This window comes from Erinaceus europaeus, chromosome 1 (assembly GCF_950295315.1).
Source record: "Erinaceus europaeus chromosome 1, mEriEur2.1, whole genome shotgun sequence".
Taxonomy (NCBI): domain Eukaryota; kingdom Metazoa; phylum Chordata; class Mammalia; order Eulipotyphla; family Erinaceidae; genus Erinaceus; species Erinaceus europaeus.
The window spans coordinates 94,260,244-94,283,805 of NC_080162.1; the positions used below are offsets into that span (position 1 = coordinate 94,260,244).

Here is a 23,562-nt window from a genome sequence, read left to right on the forward strand (position 1 = left end):
TCTCTGCCATCATCAGACTTTCTGTGTACTGGTGCCTGGGGACCTATGTCAGAGGGAGTGGAGGCACTGAACAACTGGGCATGTGCACTTTGGCAAGGCTACTTAAAGGAAGGACGGACCCTGTGACTGGGAATAACCATCACTGTGACACTCATTCCTTTGTGCTTCACTGGACACAGTGAAGCCACCAGCTTTAGGAACAGCTTCTGGGTGGGTCCACGCCAGACGCAGGAGTTGGCAGCCAGAGGGAGCAGGCAGGGTGCTGAGGGTGGAGGCCCACTGGAAGCTAACATCCTGAGTTCCCTGCGTCCTTGACTTCTCTGTGGGCTCCAGAGAAGACGTCCTGACATTAGGATGGCTCTATCTCTGGGGCCAAGAGTACCAACAAGCCAGGCCCTGGATCCCAGCTGCATGGATACCCCAGCCTCACCCAGCAGGTGGGACAGCTCCCAGAACAGCACCTCTAGCCTGGCACAACTTCCACTCATCAGCCTTACGGTAAGTTGAGGTAAGTGTGGGCATGTGTAGAGCCTTTCCCCCACCCCACCCTCCATCCACCTCCTGGGGACATGCAAAGGCTTGAACAGGGAGGTAGAAAAGGCATATGCTCTGTGGAGGGAACTTGGGCACTCTACTGGATCTCTCTGAGCCTGTCCTAGATAGAGGTCAATAGAGGGAGTGTGTGTGTCGTTCTTCTCTGGGGAGAACTTTCAAGGGACAGAAAGGCCAGAAAGGCCTACCCTATAGCACACAGGTCTGGAAGAGCCCAGATCAGCTGTTGGCTGCATCCCCTCCTTTCTGAGGGTAAGGCACCATATAATCATCCAGAAAGGAAGGCATACTCCAAGTCTCTGGATTTGTCCAGTCCACAATGAAGTATTTGGTGCTTTTTTTCTGCCTCCATCATCATCACTACTAACTGGGGGTGGTTGAATGTGGATGCTGACCTACTTCCTGGTCGGGATGGAAAGACTCCAGCAGCTATAAGGGCCAGAGCAGGAGAGAAGCTAACCTCCTCCTTCCCCAGAAAGGAACTGGGGAGTGAGGTGGGATTTAAATCTGCAATTATCAGAGTACTGATCAGCTCTGGCTGATGGTAGTGCAGGGAACTGAACCTGGGACTTCAGAGCCTCAGGCATGAAAGTCTGTTTGTATAACCATTTTGCTATCTACCCCCGCTCCTTATATCCATTTGTACTGACTTCACAGGGTCATGAACTTTCTGCTGTGAACCTGGAAGGACTAAATGTTATTTCTTTCTTTTTAAGATTTTTTAAAATATTTATTTATTTATTTATTTCCTTTTTGTTGCCTTTGTTGTTTTTATTGTTGTAGTTATTGTTGTTGTTATTGGTGTAGTCATTGTCGTTGTTGGATAGGACAGAGAGAAATGGGGAAAGGAGGGGAAGACAGAGGGGGGGAGAGAAAGACACCTGCAGACCTGCTTCACCACCTGTGAAGGGGACCCCCCCTGCAGGTGGGGAGCCAGGGGCTCAAACCAGGATCCTTGCACTGGTCCTTGCACTTTGCGCCACCTGCGCTTAACCCGCTGCACTACCGCTAGACTCCCTAAACTTTCTTTTATAAGGGACATCTCTCTCTGCACCCCGCGCTCACACCCCTCACTTGTGCTTAGTATTAAAATCAGCTCCACCCAGCTTACTATGAAGGAATAGTAAGAGAGGAGGGGGAGTCCTAAGGAAAGGGGCTCTATCCTGTTCCACTATCCCAGAGTCTCGGGGGTCGTGAATACCACTGCTGACTGTCCAGAGGCATGTATGACCAGGCACACACAGTGGAGAGGAACCTGCTGAAGAGCTGGCTATTTTACTTAACTCCAGAAAGTCATGCCAGTCATGTCCCTGCTTCTAGGTGTGTGTCTGTCTGTCGTACTAGCCCCCAGCAGTTGATCACAGCCCACTTTTAGAAGCCTTACACCTCTCTGCCATGGTGTAGGGTCTTGGGCTTGACTTAAGCAAGTCTTGCATTTCCATTCTGGTAAACCACTTGTTAGCCAGGAGGGCAAGCCACTTTGTTTCTTTGGACTTCATTTTCCCCATGCACCACTGTCCTTCCTTTTGAAGAATTACTGGAAGATGGCGGAGGAAGGAAGACATGATACCCTTGCTTTTCTGTTTCTCCACAGGCTACTGCCTCGGCCCCCTTCCCCACGGTCAATGTTCCAGACCATGCCCACTACACTCTGGGCACCGTGATCCTGCTGGTGGGACTCACAGGGATGCTGGGCAACCTGACAGTCATCTATACCTTCTGCAGGTGCCTGGTTGGCAGGGCTGGGAGCTGGGCACTGAGGGTAGCAGGCTATGCTGGGACAATACTGAACTCAGATGGAAATGTGGTACTAGCTCTGCAAGGACACTATTAAGCCTGGGCTGGAGGCCATGGGACAAACCCAGACCTCAATCTTCAAGCACAGAGAAGTAACCACTACATGCCAAGTGACACATACTAATTGGGTCCCAGATGCAATCTTTGTGTAGAACAGGATATGAAGGTCTCTGTATGCTCTTGCCTTGCTCTCAATTCACTTCCGTGGTCACCTGCATTAGCAGGTGAGTCGCCTCCCTCTGACTCATTGAACAGTACTGACAAAGGGGTTCTGAATCTTCCAGTCCCTCAGCAACCACCCTCAGATTCTTTCTCTACTTGCCAGAGTCCCCAGCTGAGTGACTGGCCAGATGGGTGGAGAAGTGAACCCCTGGTCTGCCGACTATTGATGGAAATGACTTTGGGCCAGTCCTTCATTTTCTTTGATACCACTTGTCTTTCATTTAAAAAAAATTGCCATCAGGATTATTGTTGGGAGTTATTACGAATCCACCACTCCCAGTTGCCATTCTTCCTTATCTATGTGTATTTACTTAATAGGCTAGAAAGAAATTGAGAGGATAGGGATAGACAGAGAGGGAGAGAGACAGAGTGACACCTGTAGTACTGCTTCACTGCTTGTGAAGCTTCCCCTTGCAGGTGGTGACCAGGGCCTTTAACTCAGGTCCTTGTACATGGTAACATATGTGTTGAACAGGGCACACCTCACCACCTCCCCCAGTCCCAACACTTTTCTTGTTTGCAAAATGGGTTTGTGACATAAATCTCTGAACAAACACTTTAAGTAAGTTCAGGAATATGCAGCCCCTAGCTCTGCTGCTTACTGGGTTTTGTGGTCTAGAGCAAGCAGCCTCACCAACGGACACCTCAGGTTTCTTATATGATAAATAGGAGGTAGATGCCAAGATGGATGGTTACAGGAGGTGACGTGTGTGAGAATGCTGGTCTGTGGGCACAAACCTCATCTCCTTTGCCTTTTGCCATCCCTGAGGAAAACCACAGACACAGCTATGCTGAGCTGGGTTTGGGCCTCAACAGGACTCCAGAAGAGGGGTGAGGAGGAAAGAGACATGACATACTAGAAGGAAGGCAGAGGTGAGGCATGCGGAGGAGGGGTCTATGGAGACGTTACACAGGGGACCTGGAGGAGCGCAGAGAAACTAGAACTGTGTCAAATAAGAAAGGGGGGGGATCATACAGAAGAATTTCAGAGAGTGAGAGGAGGAAATGGACATGCCCACAACAGCTCTGGGAGAGGCCTTGCTTTCTGCTTCATTCTGAGGGAACCTCTTGGGCTATCACCTTGAGGGGGGTCCCACTTCTCAGTGCACTGACTAAGCCTCAGGAATGGAGCTGCCATCTTCCCTCTGGCTCATTCCTGGGAGACACCGTGCCCAAATACCCCTCCTCTGGGCTCCCTTCCACTGTGGACACTCCCCCCCAAAATGAGAGCAAGGATCTGTCTTTGTGCTTCTATGTGTGTGCACATGAAAACAGTATATACACATGTTCACAAGGACATGGTATATGGAATGTATATGGTAAACATGAACATATGTGCAAAGGACATGTGTGTACATATAAAAGTGTGCATGAATATGTACAAAGGGCATCCTATATAGGCTGTGTACATATACACATGGGCATATGTGCATGCATATGGACTTGGGACATGTGAGTGTATGCGCACTCATGCATGTGTATACATGTGCATATGTGTTTATGCATAGTGGAGCATACTCGCTAGTGGAAGCCCATCCTGACAACTTCTGACCCTCTTTAGGAGCAGAAGCCTCAGGACACCTGCCAACATGTTCATTATCAACCTTGCGGTGAGCGACTTCCTCATGTCCTTCACCCAGACCCCTGTCTTCTTCGCCAGCAGCCTCTACAAACAGTGGCTCTTTGGGGAGGCAGGTAAAGACCGGGTGCTCCCTTTTGCTGTGGAAGGAAGAGGGCTGTGGTGGGAGTGCCCACAATGGAAGGGAGCCCAGAGAAAAGGTATCTGCTTCTCCTGGACAGAAAGTGGGATGAGCACGGTTTTTCCCAGGAGTGAGCCAGAGGGAAGATAGCAGCTCCATTCTTGGGACTGGCACCAGCTTCTGACAAGCAGACTGGTGTGGGCCTGAGGTTCATTTTGTCTCTCTTGAGGAGTAGGGAACAGAAGCTGAGGTACCCTCCCCTTGGGTATCTGGTGGGCTCCCTACCAAAGACTGAGGACAGGGAGCTGTGCCTACAGGCTGTGAGTTCTACGCCTTCTGTGGAGCTCTCTTTGGCATCACCTCCATGATCACCCTGACAGCCATCGCCCTGGACCGATACCTGGTGATCACGCGTCCACTGGCCACCATCGGGGTGGTTTCCAAGAGGAGGGTAGCACTTGTTCTGCTGGGTGTCTGGCTTTATTCCCTGGCCTGGAGCCTGCCGCCCTTCTTTGGCTGGAGTAAGTGGGCTGATTGAGTTTGGGGAGGGAAAATAGGCTGGGAGGGGCATGTTTAAGGGAGGAGCAGGTGGACAGATTTGGGTTGACCAGCTGGCAGGAGGAGACTGCTAGAACCTCAAATCAGATGGATATCCAGGAACCTTTAGTAGCATCAGGAGAAACTAAGGCTGTACCATCAACAAATGGAGGATCACCTGGGCTTTTATTTTCAGATACATTTTCACTAAGTCAGGCCTGTAAAGCTAGGGGTATGAGCCCTTGGCAGGTAGCACAATTAGCAGCAATGCACCCACCTTTCTGAGGCAGGACCTGGAAGCTTCAGGATGGGCAAGTAAGATCTAGGAGCTATGGGTGCAGTCACTGCTTGCAGCTGGCAAGAACCTGCAGCAGGCTTTGCTATCTGGATCCTGAGCTGGTGCCCCCACCTGAATCAACTTGGAAAACTCCCCTCCACATGCCCCAGCTTCCTCAATGCACTAGGCTGGGGCTGGGCCTGGGGCCAGTGTCTAGGAATGCCTGACTCCACATCCAAAGTCCCTGCAGGATGAGCAGCCCAGGTCTGTGCTGCCTCGGACACTGAGTTCCTGCCTCGGCTCCCAGGTGCCTATGTGCCTGAGGGGCTGCTGACCTCCTGCTCCTGGGACTACATGCGCTTCACGCCGTCGTTCCGTGCCTACACCATGTTACTCTTCTGCTTTGTGTTCTTCTTGCCCCTGCTTGTCATCATCTACTGCTACATCTTCATCTTCAGAGCCATCCGGGAGACAGGCCAGTAAGCTGAGCATGGAGGGGGGACTAGATGAGATGGGGTCGTGCCTTTTCTCCAGGGCCACCTTAGCTCACCAAAGGCTCACATCTGCACCCACTCTCCAGGAAATCCCAGCTCCAGATGGGGGGGGGCAAAGGCAGGCTTATGGGGTAGGGTGCCTACAGCCCAGAGCCCAGAGCAAGATCCTTATGGACAAGTAGGGCCTGAACAGTGGGTGCCTAGAGAAGACTTTGTAGACAGAATCACTGAATGAGGGTGATTTGGGGCTTGGTTAAGGGGGCCTTGGGGACGGAGAAGACTCCACACATGGAACCCCAGAGAGGCAGCTTAGGCTGGATATGAAATACGTATTTCTGGGAGTCAGGGCTGTCTGCTCAGGAGCAGTGTTCCCCAGGAATAGTCTCGAGATGCTATCAGCAGTGGCCATGATCTTCATGCTGACTGCACCCCAGTGGGTTTGGAGCCATACTCTGCACTCTTCCTAGGGCTCTCCAGACTTTCAGGGCCTGCGAAGGCAGTTGTGATTTCCCCCGGCAACAGCAGCGGCTGCAGAGCGAGTGGAAGATGGCCAAGATCATACTGCTGGTCATCCTTCTCTTCGTGCTCTCCTGGGCTCCCTACTCCACCGTGGCCCTGATGGCCTTTGCTGGGTGAGCATTAGCCAAGGGGCTGGGACAGGGGTAGAGGGATAAGGGGACCATGAGCTAGCCTCTTATTCCCTAGCTAAAGCCTTACATGCCGTGTATTTCACTTGCCAACACAAAAGGTTATTCTGTAAATCATCACCTCCACTAATGCTAAAATAACAGCAAGTTTCTAAACAGGAGACTGCAGATAAGATAACTTGCCTTCTTTCAGATGACAATACAAACAAACATGCTCAAATGAGAGAAGAAATAAGAGAACCTTGTCAAAAGGTTTTCCAATAGCATTCTCTTAGCCATCCTCACACCCTAAAGTCAGTTTTACATCCTTATTCTCTCTGACGTGAGATGCCCCACTTAAGCTGGATCTGGATGGCTTCTGGAGGCACAAATGAACCACACTGGGTTTGTCTGCGGGCTTATTTATTTTAAAATTAATTAATTTTATTTTAACTTTTGTTGCCCTTTTTTATTGTTGTTGTACTTATTATTGTTATCGTTGTTAGGACAGAGAGAAATAAGACAGAGAGGGGGAGAGAAAGATAGACACCTGCAGACCTGCTTCACCGCTAGTGAAGGGACTCCCCTGCACATGGGGAGCCAGGGGCTTGAACCAGGATCCTTATACCACTCCTTGTGCTTTGAGCCATGTGCGCTTAACCTGCTGCACTAATGCCCAATTCCCTGTCTGAGGGCTTATGAGATGACCTGATCTTGCTGGATCCCTGGGAACATGTGTCTATCCCTGAGGGTCTTCTGTCCTCTAGTCTTTTGTGATATCTGTAGCAGCATGGATGGAGGCTAGACTTTAGAAGCACTTTTGAGACAGTGAGAACCATTAGCCTTAGAAGAATTTGAGTAGATCACCTTCTCCTTGTGCAGGAATAGCTTGATTGCCTTTGAGAGTCTCCTGTGGCATTACCCTCAGGGAGGCAGTGGGCATCAGGATCTGGAGGGGTGTGGGATTTGAGATTTTTAAAAATTTATTTATTATTTTAAAATGTTTAATTTATTTGTTAGAGACAAAGAGAAATCAAGAGGGAAGTGGGAGATAGTGACGAAAAGAAACAGAGAGATATCTGCAGCATTACTTCATTGCTCATGAAGCTTTCCCCCTGCAGGTGAGGACTGTGGGCTTGAACCCCGGTTCTTGTTCATTGTAACGTGTGCATTCTATCAAGGTTGACATTGCCCAGACCCTAGAGAGGTTTTATTGTCTGTAGTACAATTTCCAAAGGACAGTGAGACCTAGCAAAAGTTGCCAACCTTCGCCTATTTGCAACCCTCCTTCAACTGCCTGACAGGTTTCTTTTTAAAAATTTTTTTATTATTATCTTTATTTATTTATTGGCTAGAGACAGCCAGAACTCAAGAGGGAAAAGGTGATAGAGAGACACCTGCAGCCCTGCTTCACCACTTGTGAAGATTTTCCCCTGTAGGTGGGGACTGAGGCCTCAAACCTGCAGCCTTGTGCATTGTAACATGTACCAGGTGCACCATCACATCACCCCCACCCTCCACAGGTTTCCAATTACCTCCGATCAGAGTTTTTCCTTGGCACTGCAGTCCCTCCACTGGGCTGACTTGGCTGTGCTAGCTGAGACAGAGCCAGGCTCCCCCAAAACTCTCTTGCAGGGGCATGGCCTATGGGAGGGTGGTTCCAGAGAAGGTAGGCTGTGGGGTTTCTGAAGAGGAGCAGCTGGCAGGGGGACCACTTCTCTGTCCTAGGTACGCGCATGTCCTAACGCCCTACATGAACTCAGTGCCAGCCGTCATCGCAAAGGCCTCTGCCATCCACAACCCCATCATTTATGCCATCACTCATCCAAAGTACAGGTTTGACTCTCCTCCAGTTCCCACCCCCAAAACCCCAGAGTCATCCTCATGGGTTTGAGCCTGCAGATGGTGGCTGAGGCTGGTCATCCTTCTTGTCTCTTGTATATATACCAGATGGGAGCTGCTAGCAGCTGGGAGCAGTCAGGGACACTGAGTGGCACCTGGAGCTGGTACGACCCTTTCTACTGTCCCAACTTGGAGGAACATCAGGTCTCCCTAGGCAGAGTCCAATCCTAGCTATGGGATCTTCAAAGCTGAGACAGGATGGCTGGCCAACAGAGCTGCCTCTGTATAGAGCAATCTCCTAGCCAGCAACGTCTGGAGACTGCACAGCAGAAGGAGTTTGGCTGTGTTTGTAGAGCCCTGGTAGAGGAAGAATAGGGCATGAGGGGGGTGCTTCTGACCCAGAGTACTTTTGTTGCTAGAAACCCAGCATGGCTGGCTTCCCCCATAAGAGGACCTTCAATTCTTTGTTTTGCCTGGTGGTGTCAGTAACTCACCATGCTGCCTGAAGCCAGCAGCAGGCCTGAGCCCATCCAGCTCAGGGGCAGTTCACACACATTCCTGGTCCGGGCCCCTGGGTCAGCCTCCTGTGGGATGGAATCAACCAACTAGACTGGCTTGCCCACCACCTCAGTGGGTGTCTGTCTATTGCTGGCCATGGAAGCCTATCAATCTCTTTTACTCCAGAAACTGTGTGTCCTTTCTTATGTCCTTCCTATTACTGCTGGTATCTTTCTATCCATCTCCATCACGCTATTATCTGTCTGTCCTCATAACCCCAAAATCTGAATTGCCTCTACTTTCCAGTGGCCTTGTATCCCCACCACACTGGTCTTGCCACATGCCTGTCTGTCTGTCTATCCCCCACCTCTAACCAAGTATGCTATCCTTGCAGAATGGCCATCGCCCAGCACCTGCCCTGCTTGAGGGTGCTCTTGGGTGTGTCAGGGCAGCGTGATCGCCCATATACCAGCTACCGCTCCACCCACCGCTCCACACTCAGCAGTCAGATCTCAGACCTTAGCTGGGTCTCCAGACGCAGGCGCCAGGCATCGCTGGGCTCCGAGAGTGAGGTGGTAAGGATGCTGGCTGTCGCCTGGTCACCCCTTCCTCAACCAGGCCAGCCTCAGGTTTCTGGGTGGGGTTGTCTCTGTGGCTCTGGGGGTTCTAGACCCTGGGACACTGGCAGGAGGACATGTTCACATCTTGCCCAGCCTTTCCATGCTTCCTCCTTCTGAAGAGGCAGGGGTGTTGAGGAAAGGGAGGGGTCAGGTTGACCTGAGGTTGTCCAACCGCAGAGTCAGGATTGAGGATGAGTTTTCCAACTCTAGGCCATCTTTTATTACTAATATATATTGTAGGTATTTATTTATTTATATTTTTATTGCCACCAGGGTTAGCTGGGACTCAGTGCTGGCACAACTAATCCACCACTCCCAGAAGCCATTTTCTTTTTTCTTTCTTTCTATTTTATTTGGTAGGACATAGAGAAACTGAGAGGAGAGAGGGAAACAGAGAGATACCGGCAGACATGTTTAACTACTCATTAAGTGTCCCCTCCACCACCCCCTCCGCAGGTGGGGAGCAGGGACTTAAACCCGGTCTTTGCTCTTAACCAAGAGTGCCACCCCCACCCTGCTGTAGGCCATATTTATTTATTAATATGAGGAGGAGAGAGAGAAAGAGAGAGAGAGGGCCAGGGCATTGCTCAATTCTGGCTGACAGTGCCAGGGATTGAACCTATAGCCTCTGGGGCTGCAAGTTAGTGCTCTAGTAGTTTGAGTTATCTCCCCAGCTCACCAGGCCATCTCATCTCCATACCTCTTTTAGAGCCACTGATTGATCCCAGAGAGAGAGGCAGGAGCTAGCTCACTGCCTTTGTTCTCAGCATTAAGTCTCCTCCTCCTCCTCATTCTTGAAGAGCATGTTATAGAGGGAGTGCTGATCCTGGAGGCACAGGGCCTGGGTTCAAGCCTCAGCTATCCTACATCCTTATTGTGTTATCCTGGGCAGATTGTTCACCTTCTCTGAGCCTCTGTGTACCCCCTCTTGGAGGGAAAACAATTATTTTGACATCTAAGACTGGCCAAAGTGTTCCTGGGTGGGTGTTGACTCCACAGTTGTCATTAACCCTGAGGGCATTGAGTTGAGGTCCTCCTTGAGGCCTGGAGCTCTGATGTCCCCTGCAGTCCCCAGGAGAGCTCCCTACCCTGTGGGCTCCTATCCCAGCCATTCCTTCCCCCTGTGCCCTCATCATTATGCCTTCAGGGCCCTCTGAGCCTCACTAAAAGCATCTACTCACCTCCCTCCTACTCCACCCCTGGGGTCTTAACTGAAGAGAGAGCTATCAGAGGCCTCTTCCCTGAACCACTTCAGGGAACACTGACAAGTGACTCCTATCTGGTGACATGGGTCCTCATGAAAAATACCAAGACACAGGCTTAAGAAGGTGCATGAGAGTGAGTGCACGTGAGAGCGCACACACACACACACACACACACACACACACACACACACACACACACACACACCTTAGTACATATACTCATAGTTTATAAAGCCCTTACCCCAATGGATTATCTGGGAGGAAGCTAGAGAAAGAAAGGCCTGTTGGGAGAAAGAGCAAAAACAAGACTGTGGCATACCCTTTCACCTCTGACTGACCCTTACCCCCCTACACAGGGCTGGACAGACACAGAGGTGGCAGCTGTTTGGGGGACTATGAGTGGACACTTCCCCTGTGGTCAAGGCCTGGACGACATGGAAGCCAAAGCTGCCCACAATCCCCGAGGTCTAGAAGCTGAGACTCCTGGGAAGGTGATTGGGCCTGATGCCTGCCTATCTTTATAGGGATGACCCTGGAAGGGTCCAGGAAAGTGGGATTTGTTCTCATGCCCTTTGAGAATTACCCCTCTGGGCTTTCCCTGATGACTTGTGGCCTGAGAAAGACTGTGATGCCAAGATGGCTTGAGCAGGCCTGCGTGTGGTCTGAGAGTGCTGTATGCTGTGTGACCCTGACTGTGCATGGGTGCAGCAAGTGGTGTGGTCACACTGTGAGGTGACAAATATACCGTACGTGTGTAAGTAAGTGTGTGTGACCATGAGGGTATGTGATATGTAGGGTAGAGTGTAACTCATATCTGTGTGTGACCATGTGCTCAGCACCTATTCTGTGTCTTTGTGACACCACAGACCATAGGAATGACATACCCCAGTGTGTCTGCTCTAAGTTCTAGGTGGTATCTATTTCTCTGTGTGATTGGGGGCTGGGTGTACCTGGTTGATGGGCACTGTACACTGTGTGTGTGTTCACTGTGAATGCCCTTAGATTAGGCTGTTACCCAGAATACTTGTGGCTATTAAAAGAAGGCCAGCTGTCAGCCCAAGTGCCTATGGAACGGAATGTGGATGGTGATTAGAGAAGGCCATCTTCTGGAATGCTGGAAATGCCATGTGCATAGGCCTTGAAACTGCCCTTCCCCTCAGCAGACTGCTCCTCAGCCTGTCCTTACATTCATATCCACATGGCACTCCTAGGTCCTTGACCCACCTGAGCCAGCTTCTGGATTCTCAACACCTCCAGTTTCAGAGCACTTTCCACCCTGCCTTCTCTAAGGCTGCTTCCCTGAGTGTACCAGAGAGGGAGAGCCCTGGGCTATTTCCTACAGTTGTGAGGTCTCTGTGCCCCTCCACCCTCCCTGTCCCCCAGAGCTTTCTCATTCCAGTGAACACCACTTTCCTGATGTTTCAGCCCCAGGGAGGACTCATTCTATGGCTCTGAGCCTTGATGTGATGCATAGTCACAGAGACTAAAACAAAAGTTTTAGGCCAGAGGGATGGATGACAGGAACAGTGACTGTCTTGTAGAGACTGGTGGGGTTGGTGGGGGCACCTAGCAGGGACGGCATACCAGCATTAACCTAACACACCAGAGTAGAACTGCCATTGAGATATCACTGCTTAAGGTGCTGAAAGCAGAGGCAAGTCTGTAAGGGTCCTCAGGGTAGGAGGAAGTAAGCAGGGACTGTGGAAATAGTCTGTGCCTTCACATCAGGGGATAGGATAGCCAGGTGTGTCCTGGAACAAACAGAGCACTAAGTAATGCTTTTTGTGTTTTGGGAGCAACAAAAGGAACCCTGGCAAAGAACAGGGGCATGAAGTGGTAGGAGCCATGGGGAGTCTCCATCAAGTGGTAGTTTAAAGGCATGGTAGGTGTGGTAACTGGGCAGGGGGCAGAAAGCTCTGGAAGACTGCAGTGGGGTCTACCTAAGTAGACTTGGTCAGCTTTGCAGGATCACTGCCTCCCTCTGCCTGGGCTGAGGTACAGGTTGAATGGGATGAACCAGCAGCAAGGAAACTGGGAGAAGCTGGTGCTGTAGGACCAGCAAGAAGTCAAATGGCGTTCTAAGGCAGCAAGGACAAAGGCAACATTAGAGCCCATGCATGTGGCAGGGGAGAAGGCACAAGTGCAGAAAGAGGTGATAGGATAAGAATAAGCTCATCCTAAGAGAGTAAGATTGGACTCTAAGAGTTTTGAAAGCCTGGGGGACTTTCCAGGGAGCCTTACTACAGATAGTTGTAGACATTGCTGGCTCCACTTTCCAGGCCATGTTACCTGCCACCTCAGAGAAGGCCCATCCCTAATCCAGCACACAACTTGGTCCTCTCACATAACCTCCCATCGCCACTCCGTGACCCTGAACACTAAGGGCCATGAGGAAACAGCTCTCAGTGGGATCCTCCTTTGGCTAAAGGCATATGTGCTATTTCCTTTCAGATCAAGGGGCTACTCCCCAGCCTGGACCCCCAGATGTAGGGTCCTCATTGGCTCTTCTTTCTTCTGGGATACATCCAGCCTCCTCAAGTCACCCTGAGGCACACAAACCCAGGATTTTCCCTGTCAGCCTGTGGGCTTTGGGATCCAGCCTGCTGTGTCAGAGTCACGGCCCCACCTTATGGAACTCCCTCCCGGCAAAAAGGTCTGCACATACTTCTCATCTCGGCAGCCTGAACCCCAGGCTCAACCTGAAGAGGGGGAGCTCAGGTCCCTCCATCCCCCAAGAGTCACCCTCCTCTCCTCAAATGCTATGTGCTGTGATTGTCCAGGCCATGACAATGGCGACATCTCTGAAGGACAAATCAGCTATTTTGGAGCTCTCTCTGCATCTGGGCTGGAAGCTCCCTGGCATGGAAAGCCAGCATCGTGTCTCCCACAGCTGGTTGTCAGAGTCAAGCTTCATGTGGTGGAAAATTTTACCTCTTGCCTCTTCCCCCAAAATACCATTTCCACACTGACACACACAGTCTTATGTACACATACATTTGGAGCATACTCTTCTGTATGTATTTGCATGCACACCAAGCACATATGCACACACGCTGCACCTGTGGTTTGTTTGTAATCAGTGGACCCCAGAATTTGTGTGTCTCTGACATTGTACAGGAAAATAAAAAGCCTTGGATAAGCATAAACTCTGTTAGTGCCACGGCAGGACTGGTCTCTGATGCTGAATCCTGGCAGAGGACTGGGCTGGTCTCTGATGCCCACAGCAACCTCTCTTCTACCTACCTCCTCTGTCCCACACCTGGTGACTCATTCCTGAAACCCCCATCTTAAGCCTCAAAGGGGCAGTGGCAGGGAGAGACAAAGACCAGACTTGCCTCAACCCAGCTCTTAATGGGTTGCTGTTATCAGGAAGTGGTTCCTGCTCTAGTTGTGGGTATTAGCTGCTCTCCAGCTGGCTTTGGGTCTCCCAGAGGAGGCAGATGGATGAGGCTGCCCTTTCCCTTTAAGAGCATCCTTCCCACCACCCCTCCCTTTCCCCAGAGGCAGCACCAGGCATCAAGTGGGCATCAAAGTCCAGAGAAAAAGCCTGCAGCTCCAGGTACAGCCTAGCACCAGGACCCCCAAGCAGGATTGGCACTTTCCTTCAACCCCGCAGACCATGCCCTGCCAGTGGGTCCTCCCAGCCTGGCAAAACAGACCCACCTAGGAAAGGAGATGAGGCTGGAATCAGGGATGGGTGGGATGGAGCCTGGGATAGGGTCTGAGGATGGGATGAGGGAAGGTTGGGTGCTAGCCTCCTGGGCCAGGTCTGGGCTGCATAACATAGGGCTGAGGAGACAGCAAAGTGGGGATGAGCATAGTGGCTTCTCCAGTTTGAGAAATTATCCACATGCCCTTGTGATATGGTGTCTTCTGCTACCAGGCACATAGAAATTACCAAGCCCAGGGCATGAGGCGGGGTGTTGAAAACCCAGGGGTTAATTATTCACACTCTGGCCTGCACCAATGGCCTTCAGAGGCCAGGCCAGAGTCCCCAGAGAAGGCCAAAGAGCAGGTGGTCCTCTTGCTTTCCCCAAGCCTCAGTTTCCCCAACCAAGGATCAGGTGGACTCTATCTCTACGGCACATACAATCTGAATCTCTTCCAGGTATGGTATTATTATTACTACTTTTACTATTATTTTTAGCAATCTTGGCCTAAAGGCCACCCTAACAGGAGACCTGAGAGGCTCAGGCCCCTCTCCTGGAACACACTGTCTCTGGGTTATAGGCTGAACACACTGTACACACTTTCCCTCCCCACCTCCTCTGGCCCTGTGTGCCAACAGCTGAGCAAATGGCATCTCCTTCCCTCCTCCCTGCCCCTTGCCATTCCAGCACAAAGGGCAAGGGGCCTGGCATTGGACACTGGCAGCTGGAGCTTTCCATGTTGCTGTCAAGTTTTCCAATACACAGATGAGACAGGAAAGCCAAGAATAACTGCAAGGCCCCAAAGGGTCTAGAGGGGTGGGCCTACCCTACTTTTAGACACTGTGCCAAGGTGTACAGGCAGGTCCAGCTCCTTCCCTCCCACCAGGTTCTGGCATTGGGTGGTGCCTGAGGTCATTGGGAGCCTATTCTCTGGCACAAGTCCCATATGATTGAGCCTAAGCTCTAGTGTGATCTGGGTCACTCCCTGTGTGATCTTGGAAAAGTCACTAAACCTCTCTGAGCCTTGGTTCCTGTAAGCCAAGACAGCAGCCTCTTGGATGTGATAGGAAGATGGCCTGAAGGGCTTGGAGCTCAACTTGACTGTGCCCAGAGATGCTGTTACTCTGATGATCATTTTATGGCTGGACACTCCTGGGCCCACTGCCAGCCTCCTGATCTGAAGCTTTGTCCAGACCAATGTGCGGCAAGGCTTAGTGCTAAGATAAGGTGGATAAGTCACTGGATAAGGCACAGTCTCAGGGTCCACACTAGAGAGCTCAAAGCAGAAGAGACCCAAATCACAAAGCCCCAGCCTGGGGGAGTTTACTTATAGCACAGGGGGAAGGGGGTGGAAGGCTGGGCAGAGAGAGAGAGAGCACCAGTCTAGGCTGTCAGAGGGCAGAGGAAGCAAGGAGAGGAGAGAAGGAGCCGAGAGTATTATCTGGGGACCCAGCCAGTCCCCTGTCCTGCCCCTTGGGGGAGGGTGCTAAATGCCCGATACCCTCCCCAGGGGCTATATTAGCTGCATGAGTCACGGTGGACGGATTGGGAGGCCACAGGCAGGCGGGCACAGTGTAGGGTTACAGTCCATTTATGGGTGCAGCAGAGGGCAGATATATCAGTGTCCATGGCTTTCATTCCCAGCTATTCTTAGGAGCCTCTCAGAAACTCCACAGGGCCTGACTGGATAGCCAGGGACAAGCAGGCAAGCCTGGGGGCGGTCAGGGCAGGGACTGAGGGATGAACTAGAGATGTGGGGTGTGTGCAGGCTCTCTCATTCTGCTCTTTCTCTTCCTCATTCACAGACGCCACCGCCGCCGCTGTCAGCACCAGCATGTCTTACAGTGTGACTCTGACCGGACCTGGGCCCTGGGGTTTCCGTCTGCAAGGGGGCAAGGACTTCAACATGCCCCTCACTATCTCCCGGGTGAGTGCACGCTGCCCACAGCCTGGCACCCACAGAAGTGGGGCATGCTCGGGGGAGGAAGGGTGTGTGTCCATCTGTCTGTCTTTTCTGAGTAGAACAGTGTGCCCATTCATAGTCTGTGGGTTTGGGCTGGACAGGGACAGTCAACCACAGGTCCCTGGTCTCAGCAACAGGTATTGCCCACCTGAATGAGACAGCCTGTTATATGCGTGAAACACTGTAGACAAGAGGCAGATGTGTGCAGAGGAAGAAATGCTGAATTTGCTGGAGGTGGTGGCAAGGAGCAGGCAGTTAGAGAATTCAGTAACTTCTTAAGCTCTTCCCCAGTAGGAAGGGCTCAAAATGCCCCCAATTCTGAAGCATCCCCTTGTGGAAAGGGCACTACTAATTCAGAGAAAGAAGCTGATTGGTGGGTAGGCTGACAGATGGAAGGACTGACAGCTAACCTTGGCCACTTGCTGCAGGGGCCCAGGGCTGGGCTAGGGACTGCGTCCCAGCACTCATTCCATCCTAGAGCTAGATGACAGAAGGCTCTTCTTTCTCCTATTCCACCCTCTCCTCCCATCCCTACCTTCCCAGCTCTGCCAGAGACCTCACACTGGGCAGCCTTTGGGGACTGGGCCTTCCTCCTCTACCTGCTGAACCTCTGCCTTTTGACCAAAGCTGCTCTGCTGGCCTGTCTTACACCAACCCCAAGCTTGTTGAGAAATGATCTCTCTCTCTCTCTCTTTCTCTCTCACTCTGTGTGTGTGTGTGTGTGTGTGTGTGTGATTGGGGAGCAGCATGGCCTTTCTGAGAGGTCAGAGAGCTCTGGAGTTTGTCTGAGTAACTCCATTGCCCAGCCGGAGACACAAAAACCCATCGAGGTGAGAAGCTGGAAGTGAGGCTCTATAAGAGAAAGGACTCTGAACTCCTTTCTTTTTTTTTTTTAATAACGTCTTTTATTTATTTATTTATTTATTTATTTTCCCTTTTGTTGCTTTTTTTTTTATTGTTGTTATAGTTATTATTGTTCTTACTGATGCTGGTGTTGTTGGATAGGACAGAGAGAGGAGGGAAAAACAGAGAGGGGGAGAAAGATAGACACCTGCAGACCTGCTTCACCACCTGTGAAGCCACTTCCCTGCAAGTGGGGAGCTGGGGACTGGAACCAGCATCCTTGCACCGGTCCTTGAGCTCCACACCATGTGCACTTAACCTGCTGTGCTACCACCTGACTCCCTGACTTTGAACTCCTAATGTGTCCCTGTGACCTAGACAAGGGAATAAAGCATATAGGAGCTCAAGCAATATTTGCCACATAAAGGGACAATCTCTCCTCCTTCCCAGGAAACCAGGAAGAACTTAACAAGGTAAAGCTGAGGACTAGCCCCCACAGTGCTAGAGTGGGCAGGTTAAGGTTGCCAGCTGTCACTGGAGGGTGATTAATGGGCAGGGCTGTTTGGGCGGCTGCCCACCTAGGGACAGCGAGACTGCTTCTTCTCCAGAACAGCAGAGGCTTATCTTGGGCCTGAGGGGGAGGAAACAGAGAGACAATGGTGGGTTGGGGGTGAGGGAGGCCTGCAAGGTGTTTGGCAGAGAAGGCAGGGAGCCAGTGCCCCAATGGAGACCCAGTCTTGGCTGTGGAACCTTATTGTGGGATCTTGGTGAGACTTCAAGAAGCAGCCCCACTCATGGGCACCTCATAAGAGCCATGTCCTCCAAGATGGTGGCTGGCATGGTTCTAGTCCTGGAGAAAGGTCTTGCCTTCCATCCTTCTACTGGAGACCTGGCTCATTTTAACATGTGTCTAGACCCACTGCCCTTAAGACCATAAGGCCTAGTAGCAAAAGAACACCAGAGACCTACTAATGATGTGGTAACATGTGGGCATTGGAGCCCCAGTGGACACTCCACTCCATCTCCCCAGACCCTGAAGAGCAACCACCCCAAGGTTGCAGGTGGGGCCATCTGCCCTCACTTTCATAGGCCTACTGGGCTTCCCTGCCTGAGTTAGAACCAGGCTTCCTCCAAGACCATCTTCCTCTACCCTGCTTGTGCTCCCTGTCCCATCCCTGTGGGTGAGCCTCCTGGCTCAGTGGCACCCAGGATAGCCAATTACCTCACCCAGGCTGTATGCACCACCTGGTCCCTGCTGGCCAGTGGCTTAAATTGCAGCACACAGGCCTTTAGCTTAAAGGAAAAATGTCCTCACTGCAGAGAGGGGGTGTATTGGGATGTTCTGGAGCCAACGACTAGGGGGGACTTTTAAAAATAGAAGCTGAAGCCCAGGCCAGGCATGGGGGGATGGGTGTAATGGCTTCTTAGCTGGACTGGGTGCTGAGGCCTTCCCTGGACCTGTGGCTTTTTTTTTCCCCAGGGTTATTGATGGGGCTTGGTTAAACCACCACTCCTGGTGTTTGTTTTTGTTTTTTGTGTTGTTTCTTCTTTTCTTTATTATTATTATTATTTTATAAAGACAGAGAGAAATTGAGAGACTAAGAGGGAGGCAGGGAGAGAGAAAGAGAGGAAAAAGAGAGAGAGAGAGACCTGCCCACTACCTGCCTCCATTGCAGGTAAGGATTAGGAGCTTGAACCTGAAACCTTGCTTATAATAATGTGTGTACTTTACCAGGTGTGCCACTGTCTGGCCCTCCACAGCTTCTTGATGAAGTCTTCTGGTAGGTCAAATGTCTCCTGTGACCTTATGCCCGTCACCTGACCGTCACCTGTGTTATTTCCTGCTGAAGCTCTTGGGGCCCAGCAGTACCAGGAACGTCTCCCCCAGTGGGGTATGGGGCCAGAGATCTGTGTTCCTCTGTGGAGCAACCCTACTCTCAGTCTCACCATGACCTCAACCCCACCATGAGACTCACAGTGGGCCAGTGGCACTAAGAGTATACTGCAGTCGGGGGGGGGGGTGTTAGTAAAGGCAGGGCCTGCTCATTCTCCCAGGGCTAGTACATGCTCTGAAGTCCTGAGCTCAGTGATCAGGCAGGGCTGCGTTTACCAGCTCCCTTCAGAATCAGCAAATCGATGCTGACAGTTGCTCAGGAGTCTGTCTCCTTAGTAAACCCTGCCTTCCAGGCCTGGCTTTCATCCCTCTGACTGGTAGGAAAGACTGGTAGAAAGTCAGGGAACTGGAGATCTATAGTCAGGTACAGGTTGCAACTTTTCCAATAAAAGACCAGCCACCTGTAGGCAGGATGATGCCCACCCTACTTTGCCCACCAGCATCACAGCATCAACCAGGGGACAGCAGCAGCCTCCAACAGTCTTCTCCAGTGGGTCTTAGTCTAAGGACCACAGGGAAGGGAGATCACTGGGGCACTCTGGAGGGAGACTTGGAGGGGCTGGGGAATGCTTCTATTTATCCTGGACAGGTGCAGCTGGGCCTGCAACATGAGCTGCCCTCTCACCTCCCACCCTCCCCTAGCCCAGCCAGTTCTCCAGGAAGTGGGGGTGGGGTGGGAGCAGTTCCAAGCACCCAGCCCTGCTCCTGCTAGTGCAGCTAAACCTGAGGCAGAGCTGTGGACCTTGCCCCTCAGTGCAACTCATATCCCTGGATGCTGGGGAAGAGGCACATGATTTGGGTGGATCCTGCTACCCAAGGCTGTGCCACCTTAGAGAGAGACCATTCCCCAGCTCCACTTCAGTCTTCTCATTATCAAACGGAGGCAGTTTCTTCAGGGGAAACCCACATGTAAGAGTGCTCTCTATGTGTGCTTGTGGAAATAACTCACACCCATGGTTTTTTAGAGCTGGCAGTCAGGGGAGCAAAGAGATGGCATGGAGGGGCCATCTTTTTCCTACAAGGCCTCCCTGTATACCTTTGGGTTACCCACCTAGTCAAGTAGGCTCCTGGGGACCCCATCCTTAAGGTCTCTGCCTTTGATGTTTTTAGTATTTGTCAAGCTTTTCTAGCTATCACTGGGACACAGAGGACAGAGGGCCCCTGGGGAGAAGAAGGGGGACAGGCTTATACTATTCTGGGGCCACTGTGCTGGTGATTCCTGGAATTTGGAGACTGCTGGAGCACAGTGTGCTGTTCCTTGGGCAGCGCCTAGCTGTGCTGACAGACCATGCCGTTTATAGACACATTGAAGGTCAGGTAAGCCTGCTGAGGGCTCCCATGGGGCCCTTCCCCTAAACAGAAGATAACTGGAAGAAGGCCCACAGCAGGGAATTCATCCTTCCAGGCTAGGGAGGCCCTTTCAACTCTCACTGTCATTTCCCTGGTGCTCAGAATTGTCCTTGACCCCTTAAGCAACTGGAAAGGGTATGAGGCTAGGGAGTGGACCCTCTGGGGCCCTGTGCCAGGACACAGCACAAGGGCAACTTCAGGGGCAGCCTCCCTGGCTCCTCAGGCTAAAGGCATTGTGGGACAACAGCAAGTGTGGGGAGGCAGGGTTTCCTGAGTGAGGTCAGCTGGGCTCTGCTGGGGCAGTCCTCCAGCCTGGGAGATGTCTCCCCAGCTCCCTGAATCCACTTCCTTCTTCACAGGGCTTCCTCTCACTGTAGAAAGGCCCTTCACTGCCAACTCTCCCATCCCAAAACACAGCTTCTTTGCTCCTTTGGAGTATCTTCTGCTGTGCCTCTCAGTGCTTTCTGGGGCCTACTAAGAGTAAAAGCCCACAGACAGTTTCTACTGGAATATCTGGGACACAAGAAGAACTGTGGGCCTGGGCAAGAGTGGGGGGGGGGCAGCTAAGAGGAGAGGCAGAGGAGACAGAAGGTTTGGGAGGGACTGAGAGACAATTCACCGGGTGGGGCAAAAGCCCAGGTTTGAACCTCAGTAGTCTGTGAGAGTCCCACAGAACTAGGGGAAGTTCTAACAGTTTGGTATCTCCTCCTGTCCCATCTCTCTATCTGAATGAAAATAAATGTCAGTCTAGGAGTGGTGAAGTTATATATATATATATATACATATATATATATATATATATATATGGCCTTACACACACACACACACACACACACACACACACACACACACACGAGAAAGACTAGGAAAGTATGTGGTCAGTTAGAGAAGGGACCAGTTATGGTTGGGACATAGGGAGGTTGTGGTATATTTGGAGTGGTGGGTGTCAAAGCCAGGTGGCTAGATGTGAGAGGGACAGGAGATAAACAGAGGTGGGGACTGCTGATCATTTCTGAAGAATTCTGGCAGTGAAGAAAGGGAGAGAAATATGACAGGAGTTGTTGGAGCAGCTGAGGCAGGAAAAAGAGAGGCACTTTTTTTTTTTCTTTCTTCTCACACCATTCCAGTGAATGAATTTAGGGCCTCCTACATGTCACTTTAGTTGAACAGCCTCCAAGGCCCAGTTTCCTAGTCTTCATTTTTTAGAGAGAAAAGAGGGAGATGGACAGAAAGAAAAAGACAGAGAGATACCCCTCTCTGTCTTTTTCCCCACTTCCTCTCCATCTCTGTCTCTATCCAATAAAGATATAAAGTAAAATAGAAATTGTAAGCTGAAAAAAAAAAAAAAAGAAAGGAGACATGCTAGCCTGGTTCCATCATTCATGGAGCTCCTTCTGTGTATATGTGGGGTCAGTATTGTAACACAGGGCATGTGCTGTACCAGGTGAACTATCTCCTGAGCCCAGAGGCTTATTCCTTTTATTTTTTATTTATTCCCTTTTGTTGTCCTTGTTGTTTTATTGTTGTAGTTAGTATTGTTGTTATTGACGTCGTTGTTGGATAGGACAGAGAGAAATCGAGAGAGGAGGGGAAGACAGAGAGGGAAAGAGAAAGAAAGATACCTGCAGACCTACTTCACTGCTTGTGAAGCAACTCCCCTGCAGGTGGGGACCTGGGGGCTCGAACCAGGATCCTTATGCCTGTCCTTGCACTTTGCACCATGTGTGCTTAACCCACTGCGCTACCACCCGACTCCCCCCCCCCCTTTTTTTTAAATATAGCCACCAGAGTTATCACTCTGGTTTGATGCCCACATGACAAATCCTCCACTCCGGTGACCACTCCCCTTCCTTTTCTTCTTTTTTCTCTTCTTTTTTCTTCCTTTTCTCCCTCCCTCCTTCTCTCTCTTTTACTTTGATAGAACAGAACAATTGAGAGAGGAAGGGGAAAGAGAGAGAGAGAGAGAAAGAGAGATACCTGCAGCCCTGTTTCACTGTTCATGAAACTTTTCCCTGTAGGTGGGGGCTGGGGGCTTGAACCTGGGTCCTTGTACAAGGTAATGCATATGCTCAACTGGATGTGCTGTTGCCTAGCCTCTGGCTTATTCCTTTCTATGACCTTTTCCAGGTTGGTTTCAGGTTCACAGGGGAAGTAATATGTGCATAGATCTCCCATATCCTCTACTCCTACACACATGTGCCTCCTTCACACTGTCCCCACCAAAGTGATCCAATTCTTACAATTCAAGAATCTAGATGGACATAGCATAATCCCTCCAAGTCCTTGTTGACATTAAAGTTCACCCTTAGTGTTGTGCATTCTATGGCTTTGGACCTATGTATGATGACATGTGTCCACCATTATAACATCATACAGAATATTTTCTGTCCTAAAAACCCTGTGCAGGGAGAGGTGTTTTGAGCACAGATGAAACTCTGACTTGTCTAACAGTCAGGGTGGTGGGGGGCGGATTCATAGGGAGACAGACGGTTCCAGGGAGAGGGTGAGGGGTGGGGCAAGGTCCCAGGGGAGGCCAGATGGGAAGGGAGCAGAGCATAGCCTAAGGGTAATTTAATCATATGATGCTGAGTGCATTTAGGGCTCTATGGGGTACCCTTGGGATGGGCAGCCTGGGAGGGCGGGGAGGAGATTCTGGAAGTGTCTCTGGCCATAGCATCTATTCACTGCCCTTGCCATGACCCCGTCGCCCCATTATACCTACACTGGAAGATCTGAAGGGGAAGAAAGGCAGGGGTATCTCTGATTTTTAATCATCCTGGGAGGGATGACTGAAAACTTATGTGGGGCTCAACTGGCCCTTCTGTTTCCAGGGAGCTAGGGAAATAGGCACCCAATGAGCCCCAGTGAGGGCGAGACTGCAACCTCAAGTATCACTTAGACCAGGTTCCTTTTTTCATCATAATCATTATTTTCTTTCTCTTTTATTTTTATTCATTTATTAATGAGAAAGATAGGAGGAGAGAGAGAGAGAAATAACCAGACATCACTCCAGTACATGTGCTGCTGGGGATTAAACCTGGGACTTCATGCTTGACAGTCCAACACTTTATCCATTGTGCTACTTCCTGGACCGCATTGTTACTATTTTTATATTATTGAATAGAGACAGCCAAAAATTGAGAGGAAAGAGGGAGGTAGAGAGGGAGACACCTGCAGCATTGTTTCATCACTCACAAAGCTTCCTCTCGGTAGGTGAGGACCAAGGGCTCAAACCCAGGTCCTTGTGCATTGTAACATGTACGCCCAACCAGGTACACCACCATCTGGCCCCTCAAGGTCCTTGATCTTTGCTTAACTGCATTCCTTCCAATACCTGTAAGTAGTTGGGCTCATAGCTGCTCCTTAGCATCAGCTATCTCTGTGCCTACTCTGAGGTGCCCCAAGACCATGGCCCAGTAAGGTGAAAAGACTTCTGTGGACCAGGTAGTAATTGTGCCCCCAAACACCTAGAACCTGTCCTAGGGAGTTTTT

The 23,562-nt window shown here is 50.8% G+C and overlaps 2 protein-coding genes across 11 annotated transcripts in view; both read left to right on the top strand.

Moving 5' to 3' along the window:
* Positions 1-332: 332 nt before the first annotated feature.
* OPN4 (opsin 4) lies at positions 333-13,504 on the top strand. The gene is made up of 11 exons (XM_060191179.1): positions 333-498; positions 618-626; positions 2,147-2,277; positions 4,133-4,266; positions 4,589-4,792; positions 5,393-5,564; positions 6,047-6,211; positions 7,934-8,041; positions 8,940-9,120; positions 10,727-10,861; positions 12,822-13,504. The coding sequence occupies exons 1-11, from the start codon at positions 355-357 to the stop codon at positions 12,858-12,860; spliced, it is 1,422 nt and encodes a 473-aa protein (XP_060047162.1). The 5' UTR covers positions 333-354; the 3' UTR covers positions 12,861-13,504.
* A 2,272-nt stretch (positions 13,505-15,776) lies between these two features.
* Positions 15,777-23,562, top strand: part of LDB3 (LIM domain binding 3) — a 73,648-nt gene continuing 65,862 nt past the window's right edge. For 3 of the 10 annotated variants that reach the window (XM_060191015.1, XM_060191028.1, XM_007530207.2), the window contains exon 1: positions 15,786-15,947. In XM_060191015.1, coding sequence (XP_060046998.1) covers positions 15,855-15,947 — 93 coding nt within the window. In that variant the 5' untranslated portion in view covers positions 15,786-15,854. Of the gene's footprint in view, positions 15,948-23,562 lie in introns of all 10 variants that reach the window. The other 7 variants (XM_007530202.3, XM_007530204.3, XM_007530205.3 and 4 more) reach the window with 6 other exon arrangements.